The 13,722-nt window shown below is 44.3% G+C and overlaps 1 protein-coding gene across 4 annotated transcripts in view; it reads right to left on the bottom strand.

The window, feature by feature from the left end:
- vps13b (vacuolar protein sorting 13 homolog B) overlaps nt 1–13,722 on the bottom strand; it is a 351,965-nt gene that overhangs the window by 113,993 nt on the left and 224,250 nt on the right. For all 4 annotated transcript variants that reach the window (XR_013506903.1, XM_078287161.1, XM_078287162.1 and 1 more), the window contains exons 32-34: nt 12,204–12,407; nt 7,023–7,149; nt 4,932–5,075 (exon numbers count right to left, since the gene is read on the bottom strand). Coding sequence is in view for 3 of the 4 variants with exons in the window: in XM_078287161.1 (XP_078143287.1) it covers nt 4,932–5,075; nt 7,023–7,149; nt 12,204–12,407 (475 nt within the window). In the remaining variant the exon portion in view is untranslated. The remainder of the gene's footprint in view (nt 1–4,931; nt 5,076–7,022; nt 7,150–12,203; nt 12,408–13,722) is intronic.

The raw sequence follows: 13,722 nt of genomic DNA, 5'->3' as shown, positions 1-13,722 counted from the left end.
GGTACTGGTGTGTGTGTGCATGGGCATGTGTGTGTGTGTGAGTGTGTGTGTCAGAGGAAGTCTAAAGCACTGTTTTCCCATGCGTGTAATCATCCCAGGATGAGGTGGAGGATGAAGCCGAGCGGGACTTCCCCTGCACCAGAGGGTATTTTCCTCTCACACTGTGGTACAAGCACATGGCTGACCCAGGCTGCCTCTGTGTGTGTCAGAGAGAGAGAGAGAGAGAGAGAGAGACAGGCATGGCAGGCCAGAGATGGCAAGCAGTTTCTTAAATATTCTCCTTTCTCGCTCTTTACCAGTCGGTTGGACATTTCTGACATACTTTGGGAGCTTGTCATTGTGGCAATCGCCTGACGGCCAGACAGTGATGTCAGCAACGAGAGTTTCCACTATAAAATCTGCAGACAGGAATGGATGGCACTGAAATGGTAAATAAGAGAAAGAAAGCGTGTGATAGAAAGAGAGAGAGAGAGAGAGAGAGAGAGACAGAGAGAGAGAGAGAGAGAGAGAGAGAGAGAGAGCGAGAGAGAGAGAGAGGGAGAGAGAGAGACTGGCAAGGATGGGTAGCTGGCGGGAAGATGAGAGAGTCGCACATTCGCACACCAAGTCATTGACTTCTCTGTCACTCACTCTGAAGCACAAACAACATCACAGCAGAGCTGACACACACACACACACACACACACACACATACACATATACAGGTCAGCTGTTCAGTCATAAAGCAGCATTACAGTACTGGCTCCCAACTGAAAGGCTGCAGCCACTTCAAACGAGGGAAAGTTACCATGCAGAGAATGTGGGGACCATGTGTGTGTGTATATGCAAGTGTGTGTATGCGTGTATGTGTGCACATGCCTGTGTGCGGGTATATGTCTGTGAGTGTGTGTGTGTGTGTGTTGCTGGGTGACAGTGCCGATGACAGAGCAGTGAGATAAGTCCCAGAAGCCGCTCTATCATCTATTCATAGCTCCCTGGCTCTCAGACCTCCTGCTGCTGAAAGCTGCCTGATCTCAACCCAGCCTCACTTTATCATCATTAACATCAACGGAAAAAATACAGAGATGAAATCGAACTGTGACGGACCGTAACTAATGCTGTGATAAACATCCTAATAACGCAGTGATTTGTAGAGCAACGAATATGTATAAAGATGTAATTGAAAAGTTGCTTATCGACTGTTAAGCAATCGCGTTGCATTCGCTTAGCAGCTTCTCTGTATTACTTGAGTGCAAGCTGGCATAGTGTGGGAACTGTGGATAACTGGTTACAATGACAGCGAGGCAGAATGTGAACCAGATTATGAGAAAATAATTATCTAAGACAGCTGTATGTGTGCCATGGTAAGGCTCGGCTTTAATGGGAGTGTGTGTGGGCAGTGAATGGGGCAGTGACTCTCTCCTTTCTTAACACACAGCTCAGTGACTAGAAATGGCTGAAATCACACACAAGGCTCACACACATTGCCCACGCGCCCGGCTCGCCTCGCCACTGCCAGGGAACCCAAAAGCCCCTACAAAACAAATTCATTAACCCAGACAATAAAACACAGCTGTGAGGGACGATGGGAACTGTTTGAAATCAGTGCCCGGGATTGTGGAGAATCTGTTCAAGGCAAACAGCGTGTTCTCAAAATGTCTAGGAAAGAAAGAAAAAAAAATAAGAGGAGAGGAAAGGATTTGGAAATAAGAGAGAGAGAGAGGAGCAGTGTTTAATTTATGCTCTTGCTGGGGACAGAGCTGACTGTGAGAGCGGAGATGCTTTATTGAAGCAGAACAACAAAAACAATTCCCCTTCACCAGATGCTTGAGGTCTAGGACCTGTTTTTAATCGAATCCTTTGAACAGGTTGTATAAAGGAAGTACAAACAAAACTGTCAAATACTATAAATATCATGAGTGAGGTTGGGTTTGATTCTATCCGAGTCAAAAAAGCCGATATCTGTTCCAAATCCAGATTCTGACATTGTGGAAACTGGCATGGAAAAACGGCTGAACCTTTTGATTATTATTTGTAACCTGTTAGCGGGGGGTAGACAGGCAGCTGTTTTATTCTATTCAATTGCTCGGCTCTAACAAAATCAAAGGCCATTACCTGTTCCAAACTCATACTCCAAACAATGTCAGTGCACATACTACTGATATTATTTGATGGTGGTGTGTCTAATGTGTTAGCGGGGGGTAGACAGGCCGCTGGCACAGCAGACTGCGAGTGAAGAGAAGCAGCCCTCAGGAGTGTGGGTCCGGTCCGAGCATGCAACCAGACCCTGCTGTACTTGCACACACCACTAGAGGGCTCTGCAGCATGTAGAATGGCCGTCAGCGGACCGGAGCACACCAGACCAGACCATGTCTTAGTCATATTGACCTCCCTTGCTGCGGGGTCTGGGCCAAGCAGCCGGACAGATGTGGTTCGCCAAAAGACTTACGACACTGAGATAGATGGAGGTTCAAATAGTTCTAAAAAGAGTGTCCAAAAAGTCAAAGCCAGACCATGTTTTAGTCAGAGTGACCTCCGTGCTCTGCAGCTGGACAGAGGTGAAGACACACACTGACTGACCTCAGTGTTAATGGCACTGTTATACTGTTACACTGTTACGCTGTATAATGGTACAACTATAAAACAGAATGAGTAAAGAACATGGTATAAATGCAACTGAAATTAATGTGGTATAATAAAAAATAAAAAGTGAAATACAGAGGTTCAAAGAGCTCCAAACAAGTGTGACCAAACATAATGTTAAATGAAAGCAGAAATGTTTTCATAGGCATGAATTGCTCCCTTCTCAACAGTGAATCTCTGATCATGACGTTACATCACTCCGGACCTGTGGGCAATTTGAGTTTCACTTAATTCAACTGGAGGCGTCAGTGAACTAGCGGTTGGAGAAGTGGGCTTGTGACTGGAGGGTTACCAGTTTCAATCCCTGGGGAGATGTGGGTGGGGAAAGTGAATGAGTAATGCTCTCCTGTCCTTCAACAACTACTGCTGAGGTGCCCTTGAGCAAGGCACTGAACCCCCAGCTGCACCAGTGGAGCTGCTCAGTGGCCAACAGTAGAAGACAGCAGCTCCCAGTGTGAATGTGTGTAACTGTATGAATGTGAACCAGGGTGTTGCTGGAAAAGAACAAGCCTCAGTTGACTCTCCCTGGATAAATAAAGGTTCAAAAAATATCTATAAATTCATTTTCAATTAACCCTTAAGATGGGGTACAGTATTAAGGGGACGGGGGATGTTTTCCTAATTTTCCAATTGTCCACTGTGTGCTCTGCGAGTTGACCAGCTGACCAGCGAATGGACCTCCTAGAGTAGCTGCTGAATTTTCTCATCCTGTCCTGAACCCGGGTGAACCCTCTGCAGCCGTCAGCTGCCCCTTAACAGAATCAAGCCATGAATCATTACAAGCCAGGGGTGAGGGCTCCGAGATCACCCAAATCAGGACCAGATGCACGGCAGGCACCTCCTGAAGATTGACTGTCTAAAAAAAAAAACACACACCCAGCCAGCCAGCAAACCGGACACCATCTCTCTCAGGAGAGCAAGCACATTCATTTCCTATAGCGTTACATAAACAAATGTAATAGAAATGTTGACTTTAAGGTATTGATTGTGACACTTGGTTTTTACGGTGTCACTATGTTGATTCTGGTTTAATAAGGCTGTTGTTGACCTCACTGATGCTGTAGGTGCTTTTGAATGAGAACCTGCTCATGTGTGTTTGTCCTTGCCTGTAGTGTGTGTATGTGAAGACGGTAGTCTTGGTACAGTGTATGTTCCAGCATGTCTGTGGTGGTTACCAGAAACAGAGTACAATCACTGTACCGATACCATCTAATCTGTATTCTAAGTCCTTTTCCTAAAAACCAAACTAGGCCACACTACAGCGGCCCTTACTGGATCTGACGCAGTCGCTCCACGTCAGTACACACGCCCCCGTAAAGAAACCCAAGAGGAGATAACGGTAAAATCACTCTGTCATCTCACTTAATTTCACCCCCCCCTCCCACCACCCTTCACTCCTCGGCCCCTTTCCTACTCTCTGCCTCTCATCCTCACCACAGCTGGTAAATATTTTTATATTGTGTTCCATTAGAAAGCTTTATTAAGCGGTCAGACGGGGCAAATGGCGCCTGGGAGCTCCCTGTCCTGTAAACAATAGGAAGGGCCCTGAAAGCTGCAGCTGAGCACAGCACAGTAAACTAAGGCCACATTAGCGAACTGCCTTGCTCTGAGTGAGTAAATATTTAAATGTGTTAGATTCACCCCAAATAGTCGGGGGGGATAGTTAGGGGCGCTGAATCAGGAAAACTTCCATGATGGATTCTGAGTCTTTGTGAAACTGACATGGGCCTGTGGAATGACTTGTAAATTGATGTATACTGTCAAGTTGTGGCACCATGTGAAAATTAAGAGGACATTCATCATATCAGCAAGAAATACAGGATGTGAGGGCCAAGATGTGTGTGTTTGAGTGTGTGTGTACACACCACACATGTACTGTATAGCCAGGCTTCACTTGTACTTATGTGTGTTTATAAGGACAAGTGCTCAATTCTTGTTTATATCCTATTTTTTCTTGGCTGTATCCTATTATTTAATGTTGCAATCACCTTACGGCAATCATTCAAGTTTTGTTTAATCAAATCAAATCTAATCCACAGGCTGTCCGAAAAAATCTGGAATCATAGAAACACTTGCAGTACTGACAACAAAGATTTAGTAATAAAACTGACTCCTTTTGGCATGTTGTCTTCTAACAAGCAGAAGTGATACTTGTTTAGTTGGCAGTTTCCCTATGATTCCAGACTTATCAGACACTCTATACAGTATATGTATCTATGTGTGTGTGTGTGAGTATGTATAGGCATTGGTGAGTGTATGAGTTCATGCATGTGCATTTGTACTTGTATTTGTGTGTACAGCACATGTACCTCAGCGCTCTTCTCGGGAGCCTCCATGCCCACCATGTTGTCTCTGACTAGCTGCTGAAGGAGCTGGACCTGGGCAACGCTGAGGTAGAAGTCCAGACTGCTGGTCACATTCACCTCCAGAGAGTGACCACACACCACCACCTCCTACAGAGAGGAGGAGACAAGGGAAAGAGGGAGGGAGGAGGGGAGGAGGGGAGGAGGAAGGAGCAGGGAACCGAAATACAAAACAACATCAGGATTGTTTGCGACCTCACGCATTCGTCTTCCCCCTCTTTTCTCTCCAAAGTTTTACTCTATTTACTTTCTCCCCTCTCTTGTGCCCTATCTAGCTCAGCTTTTCCCTCCTTCCCCTCTGTCCTCTCCTGGGTCCCACCCACAACCAGCAGTCCAGTCCTCAGCCTGGAGGCTACATCTAACAGGATATCACTCACTAACACTGAGGGTTGAAACACACACACACACACGCACGCACGCATGCACACGCACACACACACACACACACACACACACAGGCCCGAAACATATAACTACATACACAGGGATGTTGACCACCGCTGTGCAAACGTATTCCTTTCAGTTAGACTGTTAAAAATCAAGATTTCTAATAAACTTCCTTAATATCAAATATACCACAACATCAACATTTGCTATTCTTGTTTTTATGTCTTCCTGTAAAGCACTCTGTAAGCTATTAAATAAGTACTACATAAATAGTGTGTTATCATTATCATTAGTAGTAGTATTAGTATTAGTAGTATTAGTAGTAGTAGTCGTAGTAGTAGTAGTCGTAGTGGTATTATAGCTTATGGTCAGCATATGATGAGGTTACATATTGGCTAAATAATGATAGCTGTTCCATTTGTATTATCTCTTAGTTAGAATAAAGTATACACATGAATAAATCAGTTAGTAAAAATGAATATGAAGTGAGTCATTTTAAATCTGTTATCTACAGTATGTGGTTCAATTGCTACCATCAGCGTCCTCCTGTTGTGTTTGTGTTGTTACTGGCGTCCCCCACATCTCAGGGAGTTTACAAATCACCCTGTGTGTGTGTGTGAGTGTGTTTGCATGTGTGTGTGCGTGTGTCAGTGCACAAACTATGGATTAGCTGTTATGCATTGTCAAGGGGCACGTTAGCGTGGACGGATGAGGCATCAAAGAGGCAGGAAGTCTCAGAGAGCCATGCCAGAAAACATCAGCTGTATAAGCAGAAAGGTTTGAACTCTGTGGGTCAAAAGCCTCCATTACATGGCGGACTGACTGAGGGTTTCCTAATGAGGAAGTTACTGTATGTTAAGAGGTAAAACTTAAATACATATGACATCTCACATAATCAATGTCTATTTTCAGTATGAAGAACGGATTGGGAGAGTAATGGCTGCAATCATGGTTAACAGTTTATGGTCAAAGGGCACAAGTGGTCAGTGCGAGTACTGAACAAATTGGATACTTCTATAGAGAAAACAGAGAAAGGTACAGTATATTCACAGATTGATTAACTATGTGAATGTTTGAGAAAATCCCTCCACTGTAAAAACAACCATCTTGACAAGTGTTTAGTATCAGACTTTAAACTTTAATATTAATATTTAATAAGAAATAATCTGCATGTCTACTTTCTGTCGCCGATTGTTACCATACAATAGTGATTCAACCTACAGGCAGTTCATGAAAGCTTTTACCTTTGCTGTTCTAAACACCAAAGGCCTATGAAGGCTGATTCCTCTACTGCATCAGAAGTGATGCGTTTTACGTTTATGGAACAACAGCGGATTGTTTGGAATAAATATAAGAAGGTAGAAGAAATATCAGAAGCTGCAGTCTACACTGAGTGTCTTTATTATTACAGTAAGTTAGGTGAGTGACTACACTGAGTGCTAAACACCACAGCAATAACCTGCTTAACACCAAAGGTGTTGCCAAAATCAAGAAAATCAAGAATCTTGCAGATTATAATGTTGACTGTTTTACTGTTTTAATTAGCTCACTGCACTTGCAGATAGCTCCACTCTTCTAGAAAATCTGACTAATTTTAAGAAAAAGATGTAATGGCTGATTTATGAAAGGCTGTGTTGAGTGTGTACTGACCTCTGCCGGTCCGCTGTCTGGGGACAGAGTCTTGCTGAAGATGATGGCTGGGGCAGCGGTCACCCGGACAGAGAAGTCAGTCAGGATGGGGGTCAGGATGGCCCGGCGCTCCTGGTGCCTCCTGATACTGGACAGAGACACATACAGGACCAAACTGTTAGCCTATACTTCATCAGGAAGGCTCAATCACTTGTATTCTATCGTTAAGTCCTCTTAAAAATGGAGAAAAACCTTTGCAAACATTTGCAGATGGGGACTGTAATCAAGGTTCTACAAATGGGGATATTTACTTTCAAATGCGACTGTTCAGTTTTATGTGTACTATAATGTACTTTATGGCAATTTAATAGGTACTTTCACTGAAAATGCATTAAGTAACGACATAATTACATTATAGGATACACAATATAATCCCAATGTCACAGCGTTTCCAGCGTTATCCTCCAACAGTAACAACAACCATAAGGGACCACTTATTCACTAAAATTCCCCCACTTCTATTTACTAATAACTTGTTATGGTTACCAGTTGTAAAATCTCTGTAAGACTGTCCCATCTGCCTAAGAATGACAAGTCAACACAACACAGTCAAAACCACAAAACGTTCACAACTGAGCTATTGTTATGCCCCTAGCTGACAAGCAGACACACATTTCAAACTTGCTCTGGCTTTTCAAAATTCAAACCAGTAGGGTGAAATAGCTGAAATCCAAATAACAGACTTCAAAATCGATTTTCCCTCGCAGGCCAGACTTGTGAAATATTTCCATAACTGGGCATTTCAAATTTCTGGTCTAACACATTTTAGCTGGAAGCTTGAATATGGTTACAGAGACAGAGTGAGACGTTATTTGACAAGTCTCAATTGGGAACACCCCTTAATTGTATACACAAGCTCAAACTGAGACCTTCTCACATCAACTCTCTCCATTTCACTAATGTTCATTCCCACAATCAAGTCATATTTGTGGGAACATTTGTTAGCAGTAAAACAAATATACAAGTGGGCTTTATAAGGTGGTGTTAATTGCCACATCTGCTGCTATTAAAACAATCAAGCGGCACGGCTTCCAATATTTATAGTTGGCCAGGATTAGAAAAGACCCTGTTTCTAGGTGGCCTGGAGTACAGTACTTCACCAGAACCAATATCAAATTCACTTCTGCTACACAAATGTGCATTACCGGTGCCCTTAAGGGATTACTCCTCGACACATTTCTTTTCTGAGAGAGTTTGAGTGAGGCCTAATTCGGAGGTGAAATGATCTGTGAGAGGCCAATTGGTGTTGGCTAATCTCCCCTCAGACAGGGAGTGAAACAGTGAGTGTCCCGTTGCAGGGGACAGGTGCTATCATTCACCAGTAAGGCAAGGAGGCGTGCGGCTCGGTTTACCAGTAATATGGGGCCTCAGACTGGGCCGCAGAGCCTTGTATGGAAAGCCCCCCCATGGAAGGATTTGGGTGGGGATTTGTGACTGTGTGTGTTTGTGTGTATATGTGTCTGTGTGTGTGTTTACTCATGCATCTGTGGACAACACATGTGTACATGTGTGTCTACGCACACTTAAAAAACATAATTCTTTGTGCATGTATGCTTGTGCACATCTCTGAATGGGTGTGGTGTAAACAACAAAAGATGGAGGGAATGATTTCGAGTGAGTGTGCAAAGAGCTTATGATTCATACAAAGCTGAACGGTGTGAACAGTAAGTGGGGAATTCAGTGACACGGACAGAGAGAGAGAGAGAGGCCTGCCCCGGGTCGACGAGAGGAGGGGAGGTGGAGAGAGTTCACAGCTCCCTGACACTGGGGTCTTTCCTAGCCTGGAACCATACGCTGCGACGAGGACAGATCCTGTCAGCGGACCCACGGTGCTGGAATTTCCTCGCAAAAAACCTCAGGAAGCCGGCCGAGCCCACTGCCGATCCGCAACTACTGGAATTGAACCCAAAAAACTGGAGAGCGATCACGCCACGAGACCAACGCTGGAGCGGAGGGGGGGAGGGGATAGATGGAGGGAGGAGGGAAAGGTGTGAACCTTGGAAGTGGTGTGTGTCAAAACTTGTTACAGCCGAGGCGGTGTGTTTCTGTGGGTGATCGCGACAGACAAATAAAGCCGTGAACTTGACTCCCCTTTCCTTGGTGTGTTGGAACATTCTAAATCACATGTTTAATTATGGCTCGGTTGTGGTAGTGGCTGAGGCTGGGGTATACAGTACAGCACACAGCGGTACAGCAAAGCCGATTTTCCAGCAGAGCCTCCAGTGCTGCGCCTGCCGCAGCCAGGAGAGACGGGAACGAGGAAGCAACCACAGCCACCTTGAATGGTTCGTTTGGCAGCTGCCGGTCAGTGAGGGTGAGTTACAAGGCAGTTAAACACCACCTTTAGCTGCCAAAACCTCAACAACAACAATAGCCCTGACCTCCGCAGCTTGACCACACAGAGACAAATTCACTCACTGTTGTGGCCCTTAGTCATCAGGAACAATACAGGAAAACAGAAAATGATGGAGAAAAAGCAAGAAAACAGGGATCTACGCTGGGAGTTAGGTGTCTAAAAAACACCTGAAATCCTGACAACCTAAAAAAATGGATATCTACATGTCAACATATTCATTTTTGTTTTTACAGTTTAGGCATTTGGCTAATAGTCTTATCCAGAGTAATTTACAATGAGTGAGTAGGTAAGGACACTTCGACAAGACACCATTGAATGTTAGGATGTGAGGATCAAACCTGGGACCTTTGATTACATGATAGTCTCTCTAATCACTAGGCCACTATGCCGCCTAAATGTTTAATGTATATAACTGACTAAATGTTTAATACACCCCTCTTCATAAAGTAATACTGTGCATCTATCCAATGGGTACCACATGTTTACTGTTTAGCTACATGTTAGGTCATGCTGCAATCAAGGTCTGAATAGAAATCCAGACCCACGACCGTTTCGAAAGAAAGTTGAGTCTGCTCAAAAGACACTCAACATCTTACGGAGCCCAAAGTGTGAGCCCAAAATCTCACCTCATTGCCCTTTCAGACAATCCGGTCTCGGCTTGTCAGCACTCGGCCCCAACAGCCTCATTCTCATCGAGAGAGAGAAATAGAGAGTAAGAAAGAAAGAATGCGAGTGGACTGAGCCCCAGTAGCCCAATACACAGCTAGTCAGACTCAGTAGTAGGATCGCCAGGCAGAGTGTAAGACTACAACGTAGGTCCAAGTCTGCTACTAAAAAGGGATGTTTTACAACAGATCCTGGCCGCTATGGTTAGAGTAGGTCAGTACAAGGATTTTGGGATGGACGGCCAAAACTACTGGGGAGAGAGAGAGAGCAAAAAGAGGGACAGCAGGGTGGTCTAGTGGTTAGAGAGACTGTCCCATAACCAAAACTGCACAGGTTCAATCCTCTGTCCTGTTGAATTGTCCTCGAGCAAGACACTAAATCCCTAGTCGCTCTGGCTGACAGCATCAAATAAAACACACAAAACAAAAGAGACACAGAGCCAAGACACAAGGAGATGTCTCATTGCTTTGTAGCTGGAAAAAATCACTTGTATCTTAGCTCTCACACGACTCTTAAACACCTCATCCACATCCTGACATTGGCCTAATTCCACCGTATGTTTCCTATTCCTAAATGGCCATCTTTGCTTGACCTAGGAGGTAGTTACTCAACTTACTTAGGAGGGAAGGAGAGAAAAAGAAATAGCCAGACAGATCAACTGTGGTAGACAGATGGAAAAGAAAACAAAAATAAGAAGAGAGGAAGAAAAAGACAGTCTTGAATGGTTGTAATAATAAAGGGTCCTAAGGCAGGTCTGAGAGCTCTGGGCTCAGCAGCAGCAGCAGCAGCAGCAGTAGAAGCAGGCAGTCTCGCTGTTTCCTGGCAAGGCTCCATAGACTATCATACAGCGGAGAGGCTCTCTCTGAAACAGCCTTGACCTCACCGTACTGAGGAGAGCTAGCTGCAAAAACCACGCTATACCACATTTTTGTTTTTTTGGGGAAGGAGATGTATTTATACGTGTGTGCGTGGAGTAAGCGTAAGCCACAAAGAATACATCAGTGTTCGTGATGAGTGTGCGATGAGTGTGCGTTTGTGTGTGTGAGAGATGTGCGTGAATTCTCCGCCAGCCTCACTCAAAGCCCTGATGACCCGAGAGCGCTCAGTCTCAATCAGGCCGTGTTGATTTTGCGCGGCGCTGCATTCTTCCACAAGGCTTATTTTTAGTTGACAGGGAACAAATCTGGACTCCTTGCCTGTGATTCTGTGATTTTTGGGCCTGTTCCCTCTCAAAACATGAGTGGAAAAAAAAGGACGTGGGGCCAAACAGGCCGTTACACTAGTGCTTGTTTTAGCTCCCGAGTCTATAAAAAAATGACAGGGTTTGTAATTATGACTGTGCATGGAGAGGCTCCATGAGAGGGAGCTAACTCAATAACTACACGCTGCTCCCACATCAAGTCTGACGAGATGAAATATGGGACGTTCACAGCAGATCACACACATAGCACCTGACACATATGTGGTAAGACATGTTAACATAGAAAATAGATAATGGATATGTGACGTCTTAATGAATGACTTTAACAACAAGACAGACATGGGGTTGGATGAACCTTCAAGGCATTCGGTTAATGAGGCGTTGCTGATATGCTATTCTGTATTGTTGGATATACAAGTTTCTTACCACTATAAGGTGGATGCAAGCCTCAAAATTTGGACCACATTTTGTGTCACACAAATACAGGAGAATGGGTGAAATCCAGCCTCCTTTTTCTTTTTCAAAACGCATCAATCTTAAAATAATTAGCTAGGACCAGAGCTAATATCAAGAAATCTTCTAAAGTGCATCTGATAAAAAGATTAGGGACACTTCCTCTTTTCATGAAGCACACTGATGAGGTGAATCCAGGTAAAACCATTATCCCTTATTGATTTCCCTTATTAAATCTATACCAATCACAAAGGAGGAGTTGTAGATTAAAGACCCTTGTGATAATTATCTGATTGGTACCTATGTCCAATTTTGAAACAACAAAATCACACACTAAAAATCTTGATGATGGAGCTGGAGGAAGTGAATGGGACCATAAAAGTGTATGTGGCTGTCATTGAAATGTGCTAGTTTGTGTGCAGCCATCGCAGTCTTAATGTGCAAGTCCCAGTTCCTGAATCCCAACCTGCTGGCCATGTTCCACTCCAGGGCCGGGTTCTGGGAGCTCCTCTCGTTCTCCGCTGACACCCCGCCTTTCGCTCCCTCCTTCTCCGGCTTGAGCTGCTCCCACTGGGCCGTGCCGATGTTGATGGACTGGAGGTCGAGCTGGTACTGACGGTCCTCCACCTCTGAACCCGGGTCGCGCAGGATGCCCAGGTTCAACGCACGTCTAGGGGGAAGAGAGGGACAAGGTGATTTGGAGTATTCATTATACATATCAGTTAGTTTGGTAATAATTCTAGGAAGCACAGGTTCAGCACTAATTGTCTGGAAGAGATTAAGGATGATAGAGAATGAACATTTAGAACAACACCAGGTCCAACGCATATCAGAGGTAAATAACAGGGAAACTGAATGAGATTTTAGTTGTGTACCTCAGTATGAACTTAAAAGAAATTAAACACGCTGGATTTTTTTTTTGCTTGCATGCACACAGGTATGTGTGGTGGTTGAGTACAAGTCACATTCAACAAGCTAAGTAGTACAAACCTGAATGTACAAAACATGAATATGTTCTCTTTATTGTGTCTGGGCCACACTGGGTCAGGCTGTTCTTTATATAGTCAATTACAATAAAGTACATTACAGCTCCAGCAGTAGACCAGGTAGTCTGTTATACTGAACCAGTAAAGAGGTCCTGGCACCAGGCCCTACCCACTACTGACTCCCTCCTTCCCTCAGCCCATTCAGTGGTTTAGTAGCCCCAGTTTCTTCCAGGCTGATTTATGGCTAAATTAAAGCCTCTGGGAGACACTCACATACCCAGAACTCAGATAAATAACCTTGCAGGCCTCAGGTGAAATCATTTCCCTTTTAAAAAGTTCTGATTTATGCCAACTTATCATCGGCAGTAAACATTGTTTAAAACTCGGCTGGACGGCACAGTAGTCTGGAGACTGGGGCCCTCACTGCCTCCCTCTCTCTATCTCTGTCTCCAGGAACACAGGACTGCTACAGTATACACAAACTTTAACATGGTAGAAGAGATGTAGAGATATGTCAGAGTGGGCAGCGCTGTCTCTTTAGTTCAAGTGCTACAGTCAAGTGAGCAAACATCGTCCCATCAGCGCCAAGGAACAATGATGTCATCTATTTTGCCTTTGAGAGACAAGATCCTGACGAATTCACGAGGCAAAAGGAATAATCAAAATTCAACATCTGCATATGACATCAGGGCCTTCGCTTCGTTATGATATGTTTATTTGTGCTGGTGAATTCAAATGAGAGCTTAAACGGTATAAATAAGGGCTTAAAATGGCTACAGATGTAGCGACAGCATGAGTAGTTTTATTTGTTTCGGCAACGTCAATGGCAATTTTCATATAGCGTTTCCCTCCCTTAGCCACACTGGGAAGGCCTCTACCAGAGCGTGATGTTATGACAATGAGCACCAAGTACAAAAACAACGGCAATGGGAGATCAGAGGTGTATAACTGGATTTAGCTGGATTTGTTGACATACAAACAAGTGAAACAGATCCTTAA

The sequence above is a fragment of the Centroberyx gerrardi genome, chromosome 12, assembly GCF_048128805.1.
Source record: "Centroberyx gerrardi isolate f3 chromosome 12, fCenGer3.hap1.cur.20231027, whole genome shotgun sequence".
Lineage (NCBI taxonomy): Eukaryota > Metazoa > Chordata > Actinopteri > Beryciformes > Berycidae > Centroberyx > Centroberyx gerrardi.
Note: the sequence above shows the minus strand (reverse complement) of the source record. Positions and strands in the feature narration are given on the sequence as shown.